Source organism: Phacochoerus africanus, chromosome 4 (assembly GCF_016906955.1).
Source record: "Phacochoerus africanus isolate WHEZ1 chromosome 4, ROS_Pafr_v1, whole genome shotgun sequence".
Classification (NCBI taxonomy): Eukaryota; Metazoa; Chordata; class Mammalia; order Artiodactyla; family Suidae; genus Phacochoerus; species Phacochoerus africanus.
The window spans coordinates 77,848,149-77,871,543 of record NC_062547.1 but is presented as its reverse complement, the minus strand read 5'-3'; the positions used below and the strand labels follow the sequence as shown (position 1 = coordinate 77,871,543).

Here is a 23,395-nt window from a genome sequence, read left to right as displayed (position 1 = left end):
GCGTCCTTCCCCTTCGCGGGCCTCAGTTTCCCCTTCTGGAACTAGGCTTAATCGGGTCTACAAGGCCTCAAGCTACGCGACCTTGGGCCGTCCCCGACCCTGCGGCCTCAGTTTCCCTGGCGCGGGACCTGGGCGGGGCGCGCCCGGTGTGGGCGCGGGCAGAGGAGGGGCTCCCGCCCCCGCCCCTCCCCCGCAGCCGCAGCTCCGCCCCCCGCGGCTCTGCCCCGCCCTACTCCCGCCTCCCCCCCCTCCCTCGGGCTCGGGCCGGCGGCGGCGGCGGCGGCTCCGCTCCGCACTGCCCGGCGCCGCCTCGCCATGGACGCGCGCGGGGGCGGCGGGCGGCCGGGGGAGAGCCCGGGCGCGACCCCCGCGCCGGGGCCGCCGCCGCCGCCGCCGCCCGCGCCCCCCCAGCAGCAGCCGCCGCCGCCGCCACCGCCCGCGCCCCCTCCGGGCCCCAGCCCAGCGCCCCCTCCTCAGGCGCCCCGGACAGAGGCGGCTCCCCCGGAGGCGGCGGACGAGGGCGGCCCGCGGGCCCGGCTCCGCAGCCGCGACAGCTCGTGCGGCCGCCCGGGCACCCCGGGCGCGGCGAGCACGGCCAAGGGCAGCCCGAATGGCGAGTGCGGGCGCGGCGAGCCGCAGTGCAGCCCCGCGGGGCCCGAGGGCCCGGCGCGGGGGCCCAAGGTGTCGTTTTCGTGCCGCGGAGCGGCCGCAGGGCCCGCTCCGGGCCCGGCGGACGAGGCGGGCAGCGAGGAGGCGGGCCCGGCCGGGGAGCCGCGCGGCAGTCAGGCCAGCTTCATGCAGCGCCAGTTCGGCGCGCTCCTTCAGCCGGGCGTCAACAAGTTCTCGCTGCGGATGTTCGGCAGCCAGAAGGCCGTGGAGCGGGAGCAGGAGCGCGTCAAGTCAGCGGGGGCCTGGATCATCCACCCGTACAGCGACTTCAGGTACAGTCACCCACTCGGAGAGCGGGCTGGCCCGCGCGGAGGGGCACAGCGAACGGACGCGTGCGGGGGCTGTCCTTGGAGCGCTTCAGGGAGGGCGGGGCGGCGCGCCCCGTGGGTGACCTCGGGGCCCCTCGGTGACCTCGGGCGCGTCCGGACCCGCCCTGAAATGATCTGGGCGCGCGAGACTCCGCCCTTGGAGGGGCACTGGGGGGCGCACGCAGGCTCCCTTGGGGACCCCGGCGCGCCCCCTCCCACGCATCCTGACATTCCCCGCCCTTTGGGGTGGGCGCACGTCAAGCGCTGCGGGACAAGGGTCTGAGCGCTCAGGGGCGGAGAGGACAAATAGAGGGGAACGTGGGCGCCGGGGAGGCGGCAGAGCGGAAGCAAGGAGGAAGGAAGGGCGCCTGGGAAGGACGCGCCCTGGAGAGGCTGGCGGAGAAAGGGTTAAGCAGACACGGCGGGTCCCACGGTCTCCACCTGCGCCCCACGCCGCAAGGAGGCGCGTCCTGGGTCGCTGGGCCTGGGTATCCAGCGAGGAGGGGGCGGTGAGTGTGCTGGTGTCTCCAGGCTGTCTTCCTTGAGCCGCATCTGCCCTATCAGCTGGTAGTGTGTCCAGGTGTCAGTGGTTGATGTGGTTTAAGCCGGTTGATGCGTGCAAAGTCTCAGGGCAAGGCCTTGCGGAGGATCATGCCGTATTTGTGGTGTGCCCAGGTGTCGGTGGTTGTATAGATGTTGATGTGGATTAAGCCGGTTGATATGTGGAAAAGCCCAGAGCCAGGTCAACAGTGTATGTTTGCAGCTCTGTTCCCGGGCGTGTGCTCTGTGGCCTGTGAGTGTGAACAGTGCATATCACTGCAGACAGTGTGTGTGATCACGAGCATGTGACTGAGGAAGGCGGGGGGCCTGGGGGCATGGGCCAAGGGATCTGGGGGTGTGTGTTTCCATGGTGGATCCCCCCAGTGTGCGCTAGGGAGAGATGAGGGGTGTGTGTGTGTGTGCATTGGTGGGCAGTGGGTGTGATGTGTGTGCATGGTGTGTGTGTTTGTGTGTGTGTGTGTGTGTGAGGTGATGTGTCTGTGAGTGGGGTGTGTGAGTTGGGGTGCAAAGGGTTTATGTGGCGGCCCTGGACCATGGCTCTCAGGGCAGACACAGTTTCAGCACCACAGACAGCAGCCTGGAGGTCTCTGGATCCTCAGGAGCTCCAGATCTCCCCTTCTGCCCTCTGCCTGAGCTCAGAAGTCTGGGGTCTCTATTTGCTCCTGAATCCCCAGAGCTAGGAAAGGGGGGCTGTGGGCCTCTCACTTTCCCTGGCCCTTCCACAGCCCCTGTGCTTGACACCTGAAGAAAAGACCCAGGGGCACCCAGGTCAGGGACCGAGGCTGGAAGAAAGTCCAGGATTCCAGGTCCTCACCCAGACCCTCCTGGGAGCTGAATGTAGCCTTGACTAGTGGCTTGGGTTTTGGGGCCCGGATGGGATCCCTCTGCGTGGTCTGGACCCACATGGAGATGGTTCCCATCCATGAAATGAATAATGGATTCGAGTTCCAGGGCTCCCCCATCTGCCTGGCCCCACTGTGCCTGGGGGCTAACACCAGCTGGCTGAAAAGGGACATGGGGCATGTGGGCAGGGGGAGGTGGCAGCAAAAAGGAGCCATTCTCCGACCCCTCCAGCATGTCTGCCTGTGGCATCCCTGGGACTGGGGGTGGCCCTGGGCTTCCTCTTGTATGCAGAAGGGGTGAGGGGGTACTGAGAGAGGAGTCGGGTGTCCCTAACCTTGTGCCCATCCATCCAGCACGGTCACCTGTGGGTCCTCAGGCAGACACATTGTAAACTGGAGGTGAGCAGTGAGGTTGGGGGTGTGGCCTGTAGTTGGAACTAAGTGAGCGAGTCCAAGTAAAAAACTTAAGCTTCTGCCAAGATGGGGTGCTGCAGTGTCTCTACAACCCCTCCCCCATGTTATGGGACCCCTTCTAAACCCCTCTGAGAAGTTTCTGTCTTGGCACAGCGGAAGCGAATCCGACTAGGAGCCATGAGGTTTCGGGTTCCATCCTGGGCCTCGCTCAGTGCGTTAAGGATCTGGTGTTGCCGTGAGCTATGGTGTAGGTCGCAGATGCGGCTTGGATCTGGCATTGCTGTGGCTCTGGCATAGGCTGGCGGCTACAGCTCTGATTAGACCCCTAGCCTGGGAACCTCCATGTGCAACGGGTATGGCCCTCAAAAGACAAAAAATACAAATAAATAAAAAAATAAATAAACCCCTCTGAGTCAATACGGAGACAGACCCCCATGCACATGACCGGAGCAGGAGCCCCTCCTGGGCCAGACGTTGTGGCTTTCAGAGCACCTTAAGGATATTGATCCGTTCCTCAGGCCAGTTAGGTGGTGGGTGCCGCAGCTACCCAAACTTACACATGAGGAAGGGGGGAGCACAAAGAGGTAAAGACACTTTTCCAAAGCCACACAGCTCTTCCCAGCCAAAGCGGGGATTTATACCTGGGCAGGTTGGCCCCCAGTCCACACTTTTGACTGCCAGGCCAAGAAGAAATGAATAGGAGGAAACAGCATTCTGGGGGTTATTCTAGAGAAATGGGTGGCCCTGGGTCTTCTCTGTGTTTATGTGTGTGTTCATTTTAAAATCCATTGGTGGAGCAGTGGGGGGGCCCTTCTCATGTCTGCGTGCCCACACTGGCCTCCTGTTTTCCTCATGACATGATTGTGGAGAGACTCTCCCACTGGTGCCTGTTTCGAGCCCTGGACACGATTTAAAAGGGAAAGGGGGCATTCCTGTTGTGGCTCAGCGGAAACAAATCCAACTAGTATCCATGAGGTTGCAAGTTCAATCTCTGGCCTCACTCAGTGGGTCAGGGATCCAGCGTCGCCATAAACTGTGGTTTAGGTCGCAGACGTGGCTTGGATCCCGGCGTACTGTTGCTCTGGTGTAAGCTGGCAGCTGTAGCTCTGATTCGATCCCTAGCCTGGGAACCTCCATATGCCGCAGGTGCAGTCCTAAAAAGAAAAAAGAAAGAACGAAAGAAAAGGGCAGGCGTACAGGGAGACTCAGGCTCCCACCCTAGCCTCTAGGTCCCTGCCCTCGGCTGCAGTGTCTCCACTTCTTTGAGCTACAACTTTGTTCAAATTGGCCCGGCACCCACCCGGCACGGAGAATGGGACAATTACTGTGTGGCAGACCGGAACAGCCCTGGCTGCGCCGCTTTGTGCAGCCACACGAGCTTCCAGGGAGGAGAGGCATTTGCAGAGGCCTGGGGCGGGAGGCTCTTGACTCTGGATGATGGACAGGGGGCTGTGGAGGGCGGTGACGGGGCCCAGGGAACAGCCTGGGCCAAGGCCCGGGGCAGGAGCAGACATCCAGCCAGGCTGTGGAGGGTGCTGGGGGCAGTGTGCAGCGAGTTGCCTGCTGTGCCTGGGCTGGAGTGCTGTGCAGGCTTCCCTGCCTCAGGTTCTCCCAATGAGAGGTGGCACCTTGGGGGAGGAGCGTCTGACCTTCTCTGCCTTGCTGGCTTGCATCTCACCCCCCCTTCCCAGGGAGCCTTTGCAGTGCCGCCCCCGAAGAATGCCTTCACCCCAGTTCTGCTCCTTCACCCCCTGGCTTACACAGCCCCCTGACACCCCTTTGGCACGTTTACCCCACTCCTCTCCATCTGTTTCGTGTCCACACCTCTGGAGTACTTGGAAGCGGCTTTTTCTGCTTGCTTTGCTGACTTGCCTCTCTAGCCCCCGCCTGGCATCTGGGGCCTGGTGCGCGGCACCTGCCCAGGAGGAATTTGGGAACCCGCAGAGGAGCACCCATGAGCGCCAGTTGAGGCTAGTCAAGTCAAGAGTGGCTTTGGATCAGCTCCAAACTTCTTTGAGGCGTGAGTAACTAGAGCTGGTGCCTGGACACAGACGTTCCAGGAGCTTCCATGGGGGTGGGGCATGGAGGGGAAGGAACAAGTTTGAGGGACAGCGGGAAGGATCCAGGCTCAGGAGGGTTGATTTTCCTTCTTTGCACCCTGAGGTCCACACCTGAGTCAGAACAATCGAGAAGACCCCCACAGGGCAAAGCAGGGTGGGGGCCTGGGTGGAAAGTCACTGCCTGGCCCCGCTTCTCCCAGTTCCTGGGGCCCTGGCAGGGTCCCCTGCCTCTCCCCGCAAAACACGTGAGAAATAAATACAGTTAGGTCCTGTCCCCGACACCTGACCACTCTCCATTATGGAAGCCAGGCAGATGGGCTCCAACATGGAAACGTCTGAGATGCATGAAGTAGGAGAGCTCCGAGCAGATAGTGGTGGTGGGCGGGCGTGGGGCGCCCCAGGACGAGATGGCCCAGGCAGGGCCCAGCTGCCTGGCTGCGACTCCCAACCTCCATCCTGCACTGTCTGCTTTTTCCACCACTTCCCTCCACCTCCTTGGATGGTGGTCCCTTGGGGACTGAGGCAGCCCTGGCCAAGTGGAGGCAGGTCTGGGGCAGAGGCCTTACCTCCCTAGAGAGTGTGGGCACATGGCTTCCTGCTGCCTTTCCTCTGTAAGTGAGTGCCTCTGAAGTCTGACTTGAATCTCTCCTGCTGCCGGTGAATTTCATTTCAGTGTTCGTAAATGATCTACTGCTGGGGGGCCTGGTGTGAGGGGGAAAGATAAGTGGGTCTTGTTCCTGGCCCTCAGAGGAGCTTAGGCGAAGCCAGGACCCATGGACGCTGACCTGTGTCTGTGTCACCTTGACTGGGGTCCCTGAGGGACTGGGTGCAGGGGCTGGCCTGAAGATCCTGGCAGGGCTGGAGGCCTTTCCCCACCCCGGATGGCCCAGGATCAGTGGAAGATCAAGACACATGAGCTCATGTGAATAAACCCCGAATTACTGGGAGTGGGGGCGCCCAAGGGACCGGGGCGAATTTCCCTGATTCCGCATCCAGCATGCAGGCTCTCAGCACTGGGGGACAGCAAACAAACCTACTTCCCAGATGGGAGGGTTGAGGCCCAGGCCCCTCTGGGCTGGGAGAAAGGGAGCTCCAGGGTGCCTGTAAGGGGCCGGGGGCCCAAGGAGGCCGAGCCCCCACAGCCCAGGGGCTTCCTGCCAGAATTTGGCATTTCTGGCCCCTAAATTCCCTGCTTTAAAAACTTCACATCCCCACATCCCCTCTTTCAACATCCCAGGGCCTGGGCATGACTTGGGAGTTGGGAGGACTTTGCTCAGCTGCCCACTTGCTCAAGACAGACTCTACCTCACTTCCCCCAACAGCAAGCCCACCCCAAATGCCAGCAGCACAGGCCACCCCATCTCCTGTCTGGACGCCACCTCTACCCCTTTTTTGGCCTTCCATCTGCCAGCAGGGGAGTCTCAGAGACATGGTTTGTCCTTCTCGCTTTAAAAGCTGCCATGGGCACAGTGGTTAACGAATCTGACTAGGAACCATGAGGTTGTAGGTTCGATCCCTGGCCTTGCTCAGTGGGTTAAGGATCTGGCACTGCCGTGAGCTGTGGTAGAGGTTGCTGTGGCTCAGGTGTAGGCCTGCGACTACAGCTCCGATTAGACCCCTAGCCTGGGAACCTCCATATACTGCGGGAGCGGCCCAAGAAATGGTAAAAAGACACACACACACACACACACACACACACACACACACACACACACACGCGCGCGCGCGCGCGCACACACACACGCACACACACCCCTTCCATGGGAGTTCCCGTCATGGCTGAGTGGTTAACAAATCTGACTAGGAACCATGAGGTTGAGGGTTCGATCCCTGGCCTTGCCCAGTGAGTTAAGGATCTGGTGCTGCTGAGAGCTCTGGTGTAGGTCGCAGACTCAGCTCAGATCTGGTGTTGCTCTGGCGTAGGCCAGTGGCTATAGCTCCAATTAAACCCCTGGCCTGGGAACCTCCATATGCCGCGGGTGTGGCCCTAGAAAAGACCAAAAAGAAAAAAAAAAATCTGCCATGGTCAGGGCCCCATGGCCCTGAAGAACCCATCTCCCACCCCCTGCCTCCCTTCTCCCCTCCCTCCACTCCCCTGCTCCAGCCTGAGCCCTTCCAGCTGCCGGAAAGGGCAAACTCCATGCAGCCACGGGACTTTTGCACTTGCTGTTCCCTCGGCTCTGGGTACAGTGCCCCCCCTCAGTGGCCCTTCTCCTTCATCTGCTCATGTGCCACTTCCTCCAAGAAGCCCTCCCACCCCACCCTGGCTAAAGCAGCACCTCTGAAGAATGCTATTCATTATGTGGAACACCCGTCTCCCCACCCAGGCTGGGGGCCCTTGGGAGGGCTGGATCTGTCTGGCCACCATGGGGTCCCCAAGGCCTGGCACACAGTCGGCCCCACAGTCCGGGGAAACTGCCATCCCTGCCACCCCACCCCCACCCACCACGTGGGAGTCTCCATTTCCTGATCCCTGACACCTGCTGGGATCTGTGACTCCCAACCCTGGGCTCAAGCCCTAAGTCTCCATCCCCTGCTTGTCCTTAATCTCCAACCTCCGGCCCTAATCCTCTGGGATTTGCCCTATCCGCTCTGTAATTCCTGGACTGCCTCCCACCTGGTTCCTGGTTCTCTGACCCTGGAGGGAGGGAGCCACTGGCTTCAAGCTCCCAGGTCATCCCAGCCCAGGCGGGGGCAGAGATGTCCGCCACAGCCTCTCCTGGCCTTGCCCTGCCCAGTCCTGGAAGAACGGGGCTGTTCTTCAGCTTTGGGAACTTTGACGGGAGGGGCCTGAGTGCGGGAGGCAGGAGGGTGACATCACAGTCCCCAGCTCTGGCCCAGCAGCCTGGCCACCTGGGTCCTGTCTTTTCATACTTTCCAGCTTCGGTTTCTCCCCCTGCACAGAAAGAGCAGCTGGGCAGCTGCCAGAGCAGAGCCTGAGCTCCCAGGGTGGCGGTGCTGAGCTCTGCCTGCGTGGGTGTGAGCAGGTGCACTGAGAAGCCTGGCCTGGCAGCTGGGGTCCTGGCCACTGAGCCCGCAGGAGCCCCAGCCTCAAGGATGAATGGTCTGAGGACATAGGCCAGAGCTGGGCTTTACAGGGGACGAGGGGTCTGAGGACATTTAAACCATTGCTAAAGGCCCTGGGTAGTTGAGGGCTGACTGTGCGCAAGGTCCCTGCTGGCCCTGACGACATCCCAGGGTCTCTGGGGCAGCATGATGTGGCACAGGATGCTAGGATTAGGCAGATGTGGCTCAGAGAAGGGAAGCAATTAGCCCCAGGCTGCACAGCCCAATGGGGAGGGCAGGGCCAGGAAAGGCGGGGACCCTCAGCCCCAGGCCTCAGCTTCCCCTCCTCCTGTCCGCATCCAGGAGGACCAGACTTGACTGGAGAGGACAAGGGTTGAGGCCCTCGGCTGGTTTGGGGCATCCTGGTTGGAGCAGGTAGGTCTACCCAGCCCCTGTCCACTGCCCTGCCCTCTGCTCTGAGGTCCTTAGCCAAGGGGACGCCACCTGGCCTGGGGAGACAGGCCACACCATGCATGGGACTGGGCCAGCATGGGTGGCAGACAGGACAGGCCTGTGGCGGCAGGCCTGGCTCTCAGGTCTCTGCCCCAAGCCCCTGGCTGGGCCACCTCTCTGGTCTGTCAGTGGGGAGGTGTCCTCCCATCAAGAGCAAAGGAGAGGATGTCTGTGGAAGGTGATCTGCAAAGGAGGAGGCCCTTGTGGTGGCTATCTAGATTGTTTCTCTTTCACCCCGGTGGTTTTAAACCCCCCCCCCAGTTTAGAGTGGTCCCCCCTTTTTTTTCAGCTTTTTAGGGCCGCTCCTGCAAAATATGGAGGTTCTGAGGCCAGGGGTCAAATGGAGCTACAGCTGCCAGCTTACACCACAGCCACAAGCAACACCCGATCCGAGCCTCATCTGCGACCCACACCGCACGCAGCTCATGGCAACAACGGATCCCCGACCCACTGAGCGAGGCCAGGGATCGAACCCGAATCCTCATGGATCCTAGTCGGATTCATTTCTGCTGCACCACAACAGGAATTCCTAGAATGTTTCTAAACATTCCCCCTGTGGTTTCTAGACTCCCCAGTTTAGATAGTTTCCAACTCCCTGCCTTGAACTCTGGGCTTCTGGTGGTTTCTCCTCCCCTGCAGTTACTCTTTCCTGCTTGCTTTGTCCCAGGGCCTGAGTCCCCACTTAGGGTGGGGGTGGGTTAGGAGCTCTGCTCTGGATGCTCTGTGGGTGGAGATGGGAGTGAGGCAGCTGCAGGTAGGAACCTGGGGTCTCGCGGATGAGCAGATGCCCCCAGTCGGAGGTCTGAGTCCCCACCTTGTCCCGCTTCATGCAGAAGGCCTTGAATTGTGAGCAGTCATTTGTTTTTGCCCTAAATACTCACCCCAGGTCATGCCCACCCTTTCAGCTCTCAGGGTCTCCACCCCCACCCCCACGTGGGTTTTCCAGGCTCTCCCATTGCGGCCCCCCCCACCCCCTGGGAGAAAGTTCCAGCATGTGGGGCCGGGCAGGTCTCAGGGACCCTCCAAGCCTGCCACTCTCCAGGCCCCACCCAGGTGGAGAGGACACTGAGGTTCCCAGAGGCTGGAGGGACTCACCCAAGGTCACACCTGCCAGTGGGCGGGAGTCCAGGTCTGGCTGCTGTCACCACAGTCTTAAGACATTGGGTCCCTTCCAGCCTTTGGCTCTCGCAGACTGAGCTGCTGTGAACATCTTGTTACAAATCACTTTTTAATTTTTTTCTCTTCCTCTTGGACAATTTCCTTGGGATCAGTTCCCCGAAGTGGAAGGCCCGGGTCACCCGGCAAGCACGATGCTCCAGCTCCTCCCTCGCTGCGCAGCTCAGCACCGAGCTGAGCAGGGCCTTCCCTGCAGCAGGGAGCTCACTGGAGCCAAGCCTGCGCCGGGGTTGAAGGCTTTCTGCTTCTTTCTACTAATTTAGGGGAGTCCCTCCAGCTCCAGGGAGCCTCCGTCTCCTCTCCCCCAAGGCAGATCCCAGGGCGTGGTGGGCTCAGAGGGTCCCCAGAAACCAGCCTGCCCCACATACTGGACCTTTCTCCCACTGGGCATGGGAGCTCCAGCCTTGATGGAGAGGACGGTCTGCGGGAGAGCCTGGAAAACCCACCTCGAGGTCTGTATCTCTCTTTGCACCATGAAGGGCAAAATCAATGACTCTGCTCAAAACTTGAGGCCCGGAGTTCCCGCCGTGGCGCAGTGGGTTAATGAATCCGACTAGGAACCATGAGGTTGCAGGTTTGATCCCTGCCCTTGCTCAGTGGGTTGACGATCTGGTGTTGCCGTGAGCTGTGGTGTAGGTTGCAGACGCGGCTCGGATCCAGCGTTGCTGTGGCTCTGGCGTAGGCCGGTGGCTACAGCTCCAATTCGACCCCTAGCCTGGGAATCTCCATATGCCGCGGGAGCGGCCCAAGAAATAGCAAAAAGACAAAAAAAAAAAGACCAAAAACAAAAACAAAACTTGAGGCCCTCCTTTGTCTGAATCTTGACAGGGAGTGTGGGCTCAGACCCCGATCTGAGACCTTCTCATCCCCGAAACCCCAGGCCCAGGTTTTCTCTTTATATATGTATTAACTTACATATAACAAAAAGTTTGTCATTTAACCATTTAAAAGTGTACAGTCGGGGTTCCCGTCGTGGCGCAGTGGTTAACGAATCCGACTAGGAACCATGAGGTTGCGGGTTCGGTCCCTGCCCTTGCTCAGTGGGTTGGGGATCCGGCGTTGCCGTGAGCTGTGGTGTAGGTTGCAGACGCGGCTCGGATCCCGAGTTGCTGTGGCTCTGGCGTGGGCCGGTGGCTGCAGCTCCGATTCAGCCCCTGGCCTGGGAACCTCCATATGCCGCAGGAGCGGCCCAAGAAATGGCAAAAAGACAAAAACCAAAAACAACAACAACAAAAAAAATAAATAAATTAAAAATAAAAGTGTACAGTCAAGGAGTCCTCTTGTGGCTCAGTGGATTTAGCATCTGGTATTGTCGCTGCAGTGGCTTAGGTTACTGCTGTTGCGCGGGTTCAATCCCTGGCTCGGGATCTTATGTGTGCTTCGGGCTCAGCCAAAAAAAAGTGTACAGTCAAGTGACATGAAGTAGAATCACAACATTGTGCGAACACCAACCTTATCTCTCTCCGGAACTTCATCTACACAAATGGAAACTCCCAGCCTCCTACAACCACCAGTCCATCTCTCTGTCTGTGGATGTGCCTGTTCTGGACGTTTCCCATCCATGGCATCCCACCCTGTATGTCCTTCTGTGTCTGCTTCTCTCACTGAGCGTCGTGGTTTCTAGGTCCGTCTGCGTGGTAGCAAGTGTTGGGGCTTCTCTCCTTTTCAGGGCTGAGTGATGCTCTGTGTGGAAGATGCGGTGTGTTTCTGTGTTCATCCATCAGTGGGCATTTGGGTTGTTTCCACCTTCTGGGTGTAGTGAATCACACTGCTGTGGACACTGCTATTTGAGCCCCTGCTTTCAGTTCCTTGGGTGTCTGCCTGGGAGCAGAATTGCTGGGTGACAGGGATAACTAACTTTTTGAGGAACCAACATTTTCCCCTTGGAGTGGTTTTTGTTTGTTTTTCCTTGTTTTTTGGCCATGCCCGAGGCCTGTGGAAGTAGCCAGGCCAGGGATGGAAGCTGAGCCACAGCAGTGACAGCCCCAGATCCTTAACCTGCTGAGCTGCCAGGGAATTCCCCCCTCACAGTGATTTTGATTCTTATGGTTCTCAATTGGTGTGGGGCTGGGCATCTCTCCATGTGACCTCTGCTGCCTCTGTCTGTCCTTATGGGCAGACGCCTTACTCAGAGTACCATGCCTGGCCATCAGTAGATGTTCCTGAAATGGACGGGCCTCTTTCTGAGAGCATTTCCTAGGTGGAATTTTGGGATTGACTTCAGGGACTTGTATGGGTCCTGAGCATACTTGGGAGGCGAAGCAACCGGTCATCACTTTTCAGGCGTATTTGTCACCTTACACATCCAAGCTGCAGCCAAGTCCTGTCACTCAAGTTCCTCCTGCCATTGTGCCCTCTACTCTGCCTGCCAGGCCTTGGCCTCTTTCTTTCTCCCTGCTGGGCGGGCACCCCTGCCTCTGCCCCGTCTCCAGGGCCCCTTCTCAGCCTCCTGGCACCCCCCGCCCCTGAAGTCCAGCTGGGGTTGGAGTCCTGCACAGTGGCGTCAAGCTGTGCATGTCCGCTCCACCCCTGCAATCCCAGCCATCCAGCACCCCAACACTCCTGGCTCCAGACCCCCACTCCCTGCTCCAGCTCCTCTGCTTTTCTCCCCACTCCCTGCTCAGCCTTGGTGCTTTTGGAGCACCAACTTTGTACCAGGCATGTGGGACTTTTTTGATCCTGGGAAACAGTTCATCAATTTTTGAGCGACCTCTTGGGCTCTTCCAGGTCTCCTGCTTCTTCAAAGAGAAGAGGCCAGAGCTGGGACCATGGGAGGGACCCTGGCTAAGGGAACCCAGAGGCAGAGGCTGCTGGCTGGGGGCAGGGAGGGGGGGGCTTCCCGGAGGCAGGCGGGGCAGCAGCAGAGGTGTGATGGGCTGCCTCACCCCCAGGTTCTACTGGGACTTCACCATGCTGCTCTTCATGGTGGGAAACCTCATCATCATCCCCGTGGGCATCACCTTCTTCAAGGACGAGACCACGGCCCCATGGATTGTGTTCAACGTGGTCTCAGACACATTCTTCCTCATGGACCTGGTGCTCAACTTCCGCACGGGCATCGTGATTGAGGACAACACGGAGATCATCCTGGATCCTGAGAAGATCAAGAAGAAGTACCTGCGCACGTGGTTCGTAGTGGACTTTGTGTCCTCCATCCCCGTGGACTACATCTTCCTCATTGTGGAGAAGGGCATCGACTCCGAGGTCTACAAGACAGCGCGCGCCCTGCGCATTGTGCGCTTCACCAAGATCCTCAGCCTGCTGCGCCTGCTCCGCCTGTCGCGCCTCATTCGCTACATCCATCAGTGGGAGGAGGTGAGCTGGCAGCCTGGGCTCAGGCAGTGCGGGGCTAGGATGACGGGTCTCGAAGGTCTGGGGCGGGGCTGGGAAGAAGGGCCGGGGTCTCCAAGGGCGAGGGTGTAGGGTGCCATGGGGGTGAGGCTGTGACATGGATACAGGAGCGGGGCTTAAGATTTGAGGGGGGCAGGGTCGTGATGGGTGGGGCTAGGATGCAGGTGCTAGGCCATGACTTTAGGAGGGGACAACGAAGGCACCAGGAACAAAAAGGCGGGGCTACCAGGGCCCAGGCTGAGGACAGGGTCGTGGGAAGAGGCGGTGGCCCCCCCTGGGAGAGAGCTGTGGGCTGCCCACCAGGCAGATAGATTTGGGCGCCTGGGGTGGCAAGCTGGGTAGGGGGCCACGTGCCCTGGTCTAGGGCACCTCGTTATCTTGAAAGGCATCAGGCCTCCTGGGAGTGGGGTCACACTCGGCCACGGCCGGGGTGCGGTGAGGCGAAGGTCCCTTTTGGAGCTCAAGGGGAGTGGCCTTCACCCTGGGGGCAGGGGAGGGGGTGAAGGCCTGGGGTGTGAGGGGCCGGGGCAGAGGCTTCTCCCTCCCACACGGGTCTTCAGTGACCAGCTCAAGCATCACCCCCACCCCACCCCCCAGATCTTCCACATGACCTATGACCTGGCCAGCGCGGTCATGCGCATCTGCAACCTCATCAGCATGATGCTGCTCCTGTGCCACTGGGATGGCTGCCTGCAGTTCCTGGTACCGATGCTGCAGGACTTCCCGCGCAACTGCTGGGTCTCCATCAACGGGATGGTGGTGAGCCCCGCCCCGCCCAGGGGAGAAGGGGACCTGGAGAGAGGCATCCTGGTTCCAACCCAGCGCGCCCCCTGGCAGTGCTCAGCGGCTGAAACCCCCTGGTCCAACTTCGATCCTTGCAGAGACCAGGACCGTGGAGATCCTGGGCGGTCAGAGGGTGATAGGACAGCTTTTGTCCCCCAGGGACTGCATCATCTTGCTGTTTTTTCCCCCATTGAATCCACTTTTTTATTTACAAGAGTTTATTTAAAAGACCATTTTAGATCATAACCCTTAGAAAAATGGTATCAAGAGACATGAGAAATAAAAACTGGAGACTCTGAAGCACCTATTGCTTCCTGGCTGAGATGCTGATGGTGCAGGGAGGTGGTGGAGTTGGGGCTTGAGCCACAGGGAGCCTTCCTCCTGCTGGGGTGCACGCGGGGCACTGAGCGGGCGGGAGCAGCAGAGGGAAAACCCGCCGGCACCCGGCCCGGCACCTGGCACAGCTGCTCGGCTGAGGCAGCTTATTGTCTGGCCGGACACCCAGGCATGCTGTCCTGTTTCCTGAATCGGGCAGACTGTCCCCTCCCAGAGCTGGGTCAACTGAGGACTGGGCGAGGCGGGCGGGGGTGGCCTTCTGGTCCTACTTGATGTTTCCACCCCCCTTGCCCCTGTAATCAGGAGCCCTGGTGGGACTTTTACATTCTCTTGCCCTCATAGACGCTGTTATCAGAGGCTGCAAAGGGGTGGGGACTCCTGAGCCCCCCATCTCTAGCCTCTGGCCCCTCAGAGCTTCAGCTTCCCCAGGACTGCAGTGGAGAGGTGGCTTCTGACCTGCCCCTACTGCTGAATTGCCATGACAACGTGTGTCACCCACCTGAGTCTCAGTTTCTCTTGATTACCTCTGGACACAGGCAGCTCACTACCTAGATGCCTGGGGAGGATGGCAGGTGGGGCCCTCGGGGTCAAGGGGCTCCTTGGGGGCCTGCGCACCCATCCACCTACCCGTGGCCTTGCAGAACCACTCGTGGAGCGAGCTGTACTCCTTCGCACTCTTCAAGGCCATGAGCCACATGCTGTGCATCGGGTACGGGCGGCAGGCACCGGAGAGCATGACAGACATCTGGCTGACGATGCTGAGCATGATCGTGGGCGCCACCTGCTATGCCATGTTCATCGGCCATGCCACCGCCCTCATCCAGTCACTGGACTCTTCACGGCGCCAGTACCAGGAGAAGGTCTGAGGGGGGAGACAGCTCCCAGCCCCCAGCTCCACGTGACCTGCTGAGGACAGGAGACAGAGGGGAGTGGTGGGAGGGACGTGGGGATCCCGGGTGCTCTGTGGTTGTGTCTAGAAGAAGTGGAGGTCCATGAGGAAGCTCAGGGCCCTTTGGGAGGAAGGATGCCTGGAGCTGGGAGGGGGCAAGGCAGGAGGGGAAGAGGGGGATTCAGGCCAAGGAAGTGTCCCAGTAAGACAGGGCCAGTCCTTGGGGCATCAGGGAGCTCTCATGAGGGGAGTTCTGGGCTGTCTTGAGAGGGGCAGAGCAGAGTCCTTGGGTCACCTGAGGACACGGGGGAGGCCTCTGGAGGAGCAAAGAGGTCCTGGCGCTTGGTCTTGGTTGGGGAACCTCTGTGGGGCTATCCTAGGGCCGGGGGTCTTTGCTGTGCTTCAGTTTCCCTTCCTCAAGGCCAAGGGTGGCCTGGTCCCCCGGACACGGCCCTGTTGGCCCACACTGCCGCCTGACAGCCTTGCTGGGGCAGCTGCAGCCCCCAGCAGCATCAACATCAGGTCACTGGGTCAGCTGGGCCCGGGGCCAGGCAGCCCTGCTGTCCGGAAGCCACAGGCTTCTCACCCAAACATGAGCTGGTGCCGCCACCCGCCTGCCGTCACGGGTTCCACTGAGCTCAGAGCAGCTGTGGCCGGGTGGGGCGGGGCAGAGCGGAAGGGAGCAGGGGCAGCCCTGGGGCCCCATCCTGGGGACGGCAGGGCCTGGCACCCCCACCTAGTGCCCACACCCCCTGCCCTGCTCAGGGGTGGGTGATTTCTGGAAAGATCATCGGGGAGGGGAGCCAGGGCCATGGCAGGGTGGGTGCCTCTGGCACAGGGGCCAGTCCAGCCCCTGTGGGGGCCTGGAGTCAAGCTGCCACCCATTCCTCAGGGGCAGGAATGATTTTTCTTGGCATAAGCATGTTCCCAGTCCTGCCCGGGATAGACTCAGACAGGGCATGGTTGCCGTTGATCTGGAACTCAGAGTTCACCGGGCACCCTGTTTTGTCCTTGTCCAACCCGAGGGGCGGCGGGGGCTCCGAGCTGGCTGCTGACTGCCCCGCCCCGCCCGGTTACAGTACAAGCAGGTGGAGCAGTACATGTCCTTCCACAAGCTGCCCGCCGACTTCCGCCAGAAGATCCACGACTACTATGAGCACCGCTACCAGGGCAAGATGTTCGACGAGGACAGCATCCTGGGCGAGCTCAACGGGCCCCTGCGGGAGGTGAGGGCCCAGCCGTGGCGTGAGGACTTAAGCTAGACTTGGGCCCACGTTGGCCCTTGCCGGGGGGGCCCCCCACAGGCCTCTGCCACCCCAGATGCCCCCTTCTCCGGGGGCCTGGGTCAGACACCCCTGCTTGGCGGGATCTTGCTCCACGGCAGGAGCAGCAGGCTGGAGCTAGTCTGTTCAGGGCTGGGCAGCTCCATGACCGGCTGCTGTTCATCTGGCTCTGCCTGCAGCCGGGTGATGTCGGGGGAGCTTCCCGGGGCTGCTGTCATGAATTCCCACAGGCTGTATTCCCGGAGAAGTAGTTCTGCAGGTCAAGTGTCTGAGATCCAGGTGTGGCAGGGCCACACTCCCTCCAGAGGCCCCCAGGGAGGGTCCCTCCTGCCCCTTCCAGCCTCTGGGGGCCCAGTGGTCCTTGCTGTCCTCTGGCTTGTAGGTGTGTCGCCCTGATCTCTGCCTTCGTCTTCATGTGGTCCCTCCCTGCAACTCTTGTGTCCCTTCTATAAGGACATCAGTCACTGAAGTAAGGGCCACTATGACCTCATCTTAATTAACCACACCTGCAAAGACCTTCTTTCCAAATAAGTTCCCTTCACCTGTACCAGGGTTAGGACTTCAGCGTATCAATTCAACCCACAGCAGTTACTGGGCACCCACTGTGTGCCCTGCCCTGGGTCCTCAGGGAGGTAGGGCCGGAGGGAGAAACTTCAGGAGGGATCTGGGGTGAGGAGGGGATGGGTTGGCGACTCTGAGGGAGGCAGGGTGTGAGCCTGCAGAGGGCACGGCCATGGCAAGGCTGAGAAGGAGGAATGAGGCCAAGATGAAGCGGCCACTGGGCTTTCTTCTGAGGGTGGCAGTTAGTGCCGTGGGTTTCCCGGAACTGCAGACAGGCGAGGGCAGGTCCAGATTCCCTCCAAGGGCACAGGTCCCGGTGGCCCAGGTGGAATGGAAGGGGCACCCCTCAGGTGCATTTATCTTGAGCGGCTTTTCCTGTGATCAGGGGTTGGTTGGTTTGCTTTTCTCTTTCTGTGAACTGTCCATAACTTTTGCTTGTTTTTCTACAGAATTTTTGGTCTTGTTAGAAGTTTTCGATTGAACTATAGTTGATTTACAATGTTGTATTAATTTCTGGTGTACAGCACAGTGTTCAGTTATGCATATACACCTTTTTTTTTTTTTTTTTTTGTCTTTTTAGGGCCACACCTGCAGCATGCGGAGGTTCCCAGGCTACGGGTCTAATCGGAGCTGTAGCCGCCAGCCTACACCACAGTCACGGCAACACCAGATCTGAGCCGTGTCTGCGAACTACACCACAGCTCACGGCAATGCCAGGTCCTTAACCCACTGAGCGAGGCCAGGGATGGAACCCGCAACCTCATGGTTCCTAGTTGGATTTGTTTCCGCTGCGCCATGATGGGAACTCCCCATATATGCATTTCTTTATCAGATGATTGTTATAGTTTATCACATAATACTGAGCATAGTTCCCTGTGTTACAGTAGGACCTTGTTGTTTTATCTATTTTATATATAGTAGTTTGTACCTGTGAATCCCAAAATCTTTTTTTTTTTTTTTGTCTTTTTAGGGCCGCACTCATGGCGTATGTAAGTTCCCAGGCTAGGAGTCGAATCAGCGCTCTAGCTGGTGGCCTATGCCACAGCCACACCAGATCCGAGCTGCGTCTGCAACCTACACCACAGCTCATGGCAACGCGGGATCCTTAACCCACTGAGTGAAGCCAGGAATTTAAACCTGTGTCCTTCTGGATAGTAGTCAGATTCGTTTCTGCTGAGCCGCAATGGGAACTCCCTAATCCCAAATTTGAAGTTAAGGCCCCATCCCCTTTCCACTTTGGTAACCGTAATGTTTTTAGAAATCCTTTCTACTGGGAGGACTTTAACTCTGGGTGATGTAAATTTCCATCCCAATGGCCATTTGTCTTTTTTTTTTTTTTGGCTTTGGCATATGGCAGTTCCTGGGCTAGGGGTCGAATCATTGCTGCAGCCGCTGGTCTGCACCACAGCACAGCCACATCAGATCTGAGCCACATCGGCGACCTACACCACAGCTCATAGCAACACTAACCCACTGAGCGAGGCCATGGATCGAACCTGCACCCTCCTGGAGAATAGTCAGGTTCATTTCCATTGAGCCACAATGGGAACTCCAACATTTGTCTTTTAACTTCGCTTATTGTGTTTTCTCCTCATGTGGAATTTTTATGCTGTGTACATCAGGTGCTCCATATAACATACTTGATGTACACAGTAGGTGCTCAGTGTGTGCTTGCTGAGGAGAGTGACAGTATGGTGTTCAACGTCTACCCTCTGTATACAGTTGGTGCTCGACACCTCATTGCTTGTACAGAGTAGGTGCCCAATACTCTGCATACAGCAGGTGTGCAATACAGACTTACTATACAGAGTTGGCCCCAATACCTGCTTGCTGTACATAGCAGGTGCACAATACATGCTGTGCACGCCTGGGTTTTAAAGGAATTTGCCAGTTTCTTCTAATACATAAGAGTTTCATTTTTCACGTGTAGATCCCTAATGCCTTTGGGATTTATCGGAGAATGTGGTACAAGGACGGGATCCGGGCTTGTCTGCTATGGGGCTGAAACGTCTGGCTTTGCCTGTGGCTTGGTGGGGTGGGGGGACACCATTACCTTAAACTGAGGTTCCTGTGTGCTTGGGTCCATTTCTGGACTTTTCTGTCCCATTGGCCTGTCTGCCCCTTGTATGCCAAACCTGCAGTTTGCACCGCAGAGGTTTTAACGCCCTGGAGGGCAAGCCCCGCCTGCCTGCTCCTCCTGGTCACGGGTTTCCTGCTATTTCTGCTCGTTTGTTCCAAGAGAACTTGACCAAAGCAGGGCAGCATTTCCATGGAGCTGTTGACTGTGCCCCTGAACAGGGCCACGGTTTCCACTTGAAGATGGTGAGCCGTGCCGCCAAGGTCACCATCCACAGCTCTCCTGTGCCTTCGGGAGGGTTTTCAGTGTTTCTCTATTAAACGTGGACGCATCCTGTCCCACTCATGCTGCGCCTCTTATTTAGCTCTTTACGTGGGTGGAGATGCGCTCTTCTCATCGGTTTTACCTTCTGGGTGGCTTTTCTTTGGATGTACAAAAGCTATGGATTTTCCTTTTAAGGTCAGCTTTCCTCTTTATGGACATGTACCCTGTAGAAAGTGCCCACGTCACGAGGGCACTCTTGGTGGATGTTCCATAAGGTGAAGGCCCCATGTAACCTCATCCAGATCAAGCACAGAATGTTTCCTTCCCCCGAAGCTTCTTTGCGAGGATAAGCGTCATCTTAACTTCTACCACTGCTGTTTCATTTCCAGGCTCTTTGTTTCCACATTGATTTTTAAATTGAATCACTTGTTATTTTGACTAACTTCCCTTATTGTTATAGTTTCCCATTGACTCGTTTGGATTTTTCAGGCAGCCCTATTTATAGGCATAGTAAAGAGATAAGTTTTATTTCTTCCTTTCCAGTTCTTACGTCTCTGCTTTTCCCTGTCTACCTGCTTTGGCCAGCACTGCCAACACAGGGTTAAACAGTAGGAAATCCTTGGGCATCTTTCCTTGATACTGTCTTTGGTGGCAAAACCTCTAATATTTGCCTATTAAAATGCTGGCTTTTGGAGTTCCCGTCGTGGCGCAGTGGTTAGCGAATCCGACTAGGAACCATGAGGTTGCGGGTTCGATCCCTGGCCTTGCTCAGTGGGTTAAGGATCCAGCGTTGCCGTGAGCTGTGGTGTAGGTTGCAGATGCGGCTCGGATCCCGCGTTGCTGTGGCTCTGGTGTAGGCCGGTGGCTACAGCTCCGATTCGACCCCTAGCCTGGGAACCTCCATATGCCGTGGGAGCGGCCCAAAGAAATAGCAAAAAGACAAAAAAAAAAAAAAAATGCTGGCTTTGGAGTTCCCTGGCGGCTCAGCGGGTTAAGGATCTGGTGTCACTGCTGTGAGGCAGGTTTGATCCCTGGCCTGGGAACTTCCACGTGCTGTGGGCATGACCAAGAGGAAAAAAAAAAAAAAAAAAAAAGCTGGCATTCAAGCTACGGCATTAAACTCCTTTCACAGACTGGGCCTGAGAGAGCAATGGTCCCAAAGGTAGGGTGAGATGGAGGCCCTGATACCACCCTGCTCCCACTACAGGAGATTGTCAACTTCAACTGCCGGAAGCTGGTGGCCTCGATGCCACTGTTTGCCAACGCTGACCCCAACTTCGTCACGGCCATGCTGACCAAGCTCAAGTTCGAGGTCTTCCAGCCAGGTGACTACATCATCCGTGAAGGCACCATCGGCAAGAAGATGTACTTCATCCAGCACGGGGTGGTCAGCGTGCTCACCAAGGGCAACAAGGAGATGAAGCTGTCCGACGGCTCTTACTTTGGGGGTGAGCTATGGCCACAGGACTGGCCCTGCCTGGGGATGGAGAGCAAGGTGGGGAACAGGGTGAAGGTCAGGAAGGTCCGGGCCAGAGGGGAGAGAGGGTGCTGGGCAACACGCCCACTGGCAAAGAGGGCCCGGGGCAGTCAGGTGTTGCCAGGCAGTGAGGACATGCCCCTGGCTCCCTGCAGAGATCTGCCTGCTGACGCGGGGCCGGCGCACGGCGAGCGTGCGGGCTGACACCTACTGCCGCCTCTACTCATTGAGTGTGGACAACTTCAACGAGGTACTGGAGGAGTACCCCATGATGCGGCGGGCCTTTGAGACCGTGGCCATCGACCGCCTGGACCGCATCGGTGAGTGGGCCCAGCTATTGGCCTGTGTGGCTGTTGGGGGCGGTCAGGCTGAGAAGGGTGGCGGTGTGGCCCACCTGACTCTCGGGGCAAGATGTTTTTAGCTATGCACAACTTTTGTCCACTAAACAAATATCTGAGCGCCCACCTATGCTAGGAGGTGTAGACATGGACCATAAGGCTTGAGGCACAGGGGCTCCCTCAAGAGGCTTGTCCTGGGGAGGGGCCGGGGCTGAGGTGGGGGCAGCTTCCTCGTGATTCCAAGTAGAGACCCAGACGGAAGAATGAGGGAAGGTCTGGTCTAGGAGTGGACACAGCATGTGCAAAGGCCCTGAGGTAGGGAAGAGGCCAGAAGCCCAGGGAGATAGGGAAGCTGGAGAGGAAGGCAGGGACCAGGCTCAGGGGGCTGGTGGACTGTGTGTGAGGGGTATGCTCAGAGGCCACATGGAGCCCCTGATCACAGTACGCAGGGGAGGATCTGGTGTGTGCAGGAGGGATCTCGTGGCCTGGCCTGTGTGGCGGGTGGCCTTGGGTACAGGAGAAGCAGGGAGCAGTCAGCAAAGGTTGCGAGGACTTGCTGATGACTAGATGCAGGAGTCAGGGAGAGGCAGCCCCTGGTGCTGTTTGTGGGAACGAAGACAGTGAGTGTCGGGAAAAGCAAGACAGGGTGGGGTGAGGAGAGCTGTTAGAAGGGACTTCCCAGTACACAGCAAGCACTCAATGTTTATATATTTGTGACAAGTAAGTGCACAGGTGTACCTACCCCACATAGTAGATGTTCAACCCGTCCTGGCTGTGTCTATGGTAGGCATGCAGCCCGCCGGCTGTGTACAGTCAGGGGTTCTGGGTATGGTGTTCTACACCACAGGTATAGGTAGGTACAAGGCATGCTTGCTGTACAGTGTCTGAACCCTGCTCTGTGTACACAGCAGACACACACAGGTTCTTCCTGTGCCTGCTTCATGCAAAGGCATGTGATGCCTGCCTGCTGTGTCAGCTTCCAGTACACGGCAGATACTCAGTGTCTGTGCATGCAGGAGGGGGGCTCCATTCCTGCCGGCTGTTCAGAGCAGGTGTCTGACGCTGTGTCTTGCCCCCTCCGCAGGCAAGAAGAACTCGATCCTGCTGCACAAGGTGCAGCACGACCTCAACTCGGGCGTGTTCAACAACCAGGAGAACGCCATCATCCAGGAGATCGTCAAGTACGACCGCGAGATGGTGCAGCAGGCCGAGCTGGGCCAGCGCGTCGGCCTCTTCCCGCCACCACCACCGCCGCAAGTCACCTCCGCCATCGCCACGCTGCAGCAAGCTGTGGCCATGAGCTTCTGCCCGCAGGTGGCGCGCCCGCTGGTGGGGCCCCTGGCGCTAGGCTCGCCACGCCTTGTGCGCCGCCCGCCCCCGGGGCCTGTGTCTGCTGCCGCCTCACCCGGGCCCGTGCCCACCGCCAGCCCCCCGGGCGCACCCGCCAGTCCCCGGGCGCCGCGGACCTCGCCCTATGGCGGCGCACCCGGCTCTCCCGCTGCACCCCGCGCCGGACCGGCGCTGCCCGCGCGTCGCCTGAGCCGCGCCTCACGCCCACTGTCCGCCTCGCAGCCCTCGCTGCCCCACGGCGCACCTGGTCCCGGCCCCACGGCCTCGGCACGCCCGGCCAGCAGCTCCACACCGCGCCTAGGGCCCGCGCCTGCCACCCGGGCCGCGGCGCCCAGCCCGGATCGCAGGGACTCGGCCTCACCCTCGCCCGGCGCTGCCGGTGGCGGACTCGATCCGCTGGACTCTGCGCGTTCACGCCTCTCATCCAACTTGTGACCCTCGCGCGCCGCCCCGTGAGCCTGGGCGGGCCGGGGCGGGCCGTCATCCAGACCAAAGCCATGCCATTGCGCACAGCCCAGGCCTCCCGCCCCAGAAGCCATAGAGATGTAGGTAGCTGTAGTCGGACGGGCGGCCTGGGCGGGCGGGACCACCCCGCCAAGCCCCCGCTGAGCCCCCCATCGCCCTGCGCCCACCCACATGGCCCCTGCCCCTGGCGGCCTTGCGTCGGGGCTCCCTTCACCTCGGTGCCTCAGTTCCCCCAACTGTGACGCGGGGACAGGGCTGGACTGGGCAAGAGAGCAAGAGATGGTGGTGGAGCCTGGCCCGCCGCGGTGGCCCACTGATGAGGGTTGTTTTTTAAGTGCAATACTTGGCCCGCCGGCTTCCGCTGCCCCCGTCGCGCTCACGCAATAACCAGCCCGGTCCCTGTGCGCGCACACGTCCGTGGTGACCTCCCCGGAGCGGGCACGCCCAGCTCCCTCCAACACCCAGGACCGGCGGTCCTGGCCGCGCCTGGGCGTGGGGGGGAGGCTGGGGGGAGGGGGTCCGCCAGTGTGATGAATGTACTGACGAGCTGAGGCAGCAGCGCCCGCCCCCGCCCCCCACTAACCCCCATGCCCCCATTCCGCGCAATAAACGACAGCATTGGCGCCCAGCCTGCCCGCCTGTGATTGCTCAGCGCCAGGTCCCTGCCCCAGA

General features: G+C 59.2%; 1 protein-coding gene across 1 annotated transcript; it reads left to right on the top strand.

The window, feature by feature from the left end:
• Positions 1–250: 250 nt before the first annotated feature.
• On the top strand, positions 251–23,351 carry HCN2 (hyperpolarization activated cyclic nucleotide gated potassium and sodium channel 2). The gene is made up of 8 exons (XM_047777828.1): positions 251–941; positions 12,441–12,864; positions 13,498–13,659; positions 14,661–14,879; positions 15,988–16,134; positions 20,301–20,541; positions 20,726–20,890; positions 21,993–23,351. The coding sequence occupies exons 1-8, from the start codon at positions 316–318 to the stop codon at positions 22,691–22,693; spliced, it is 2,685 nt and encodes an 894-aa protein (XP_047633784.1). The 5' UTR covers positions 251–315; the 3' UTR covers positions 22,694–23,351.
• The last annotated feature ends 44 nt before the right edge of the window (positions 23,352–23,395 follow it).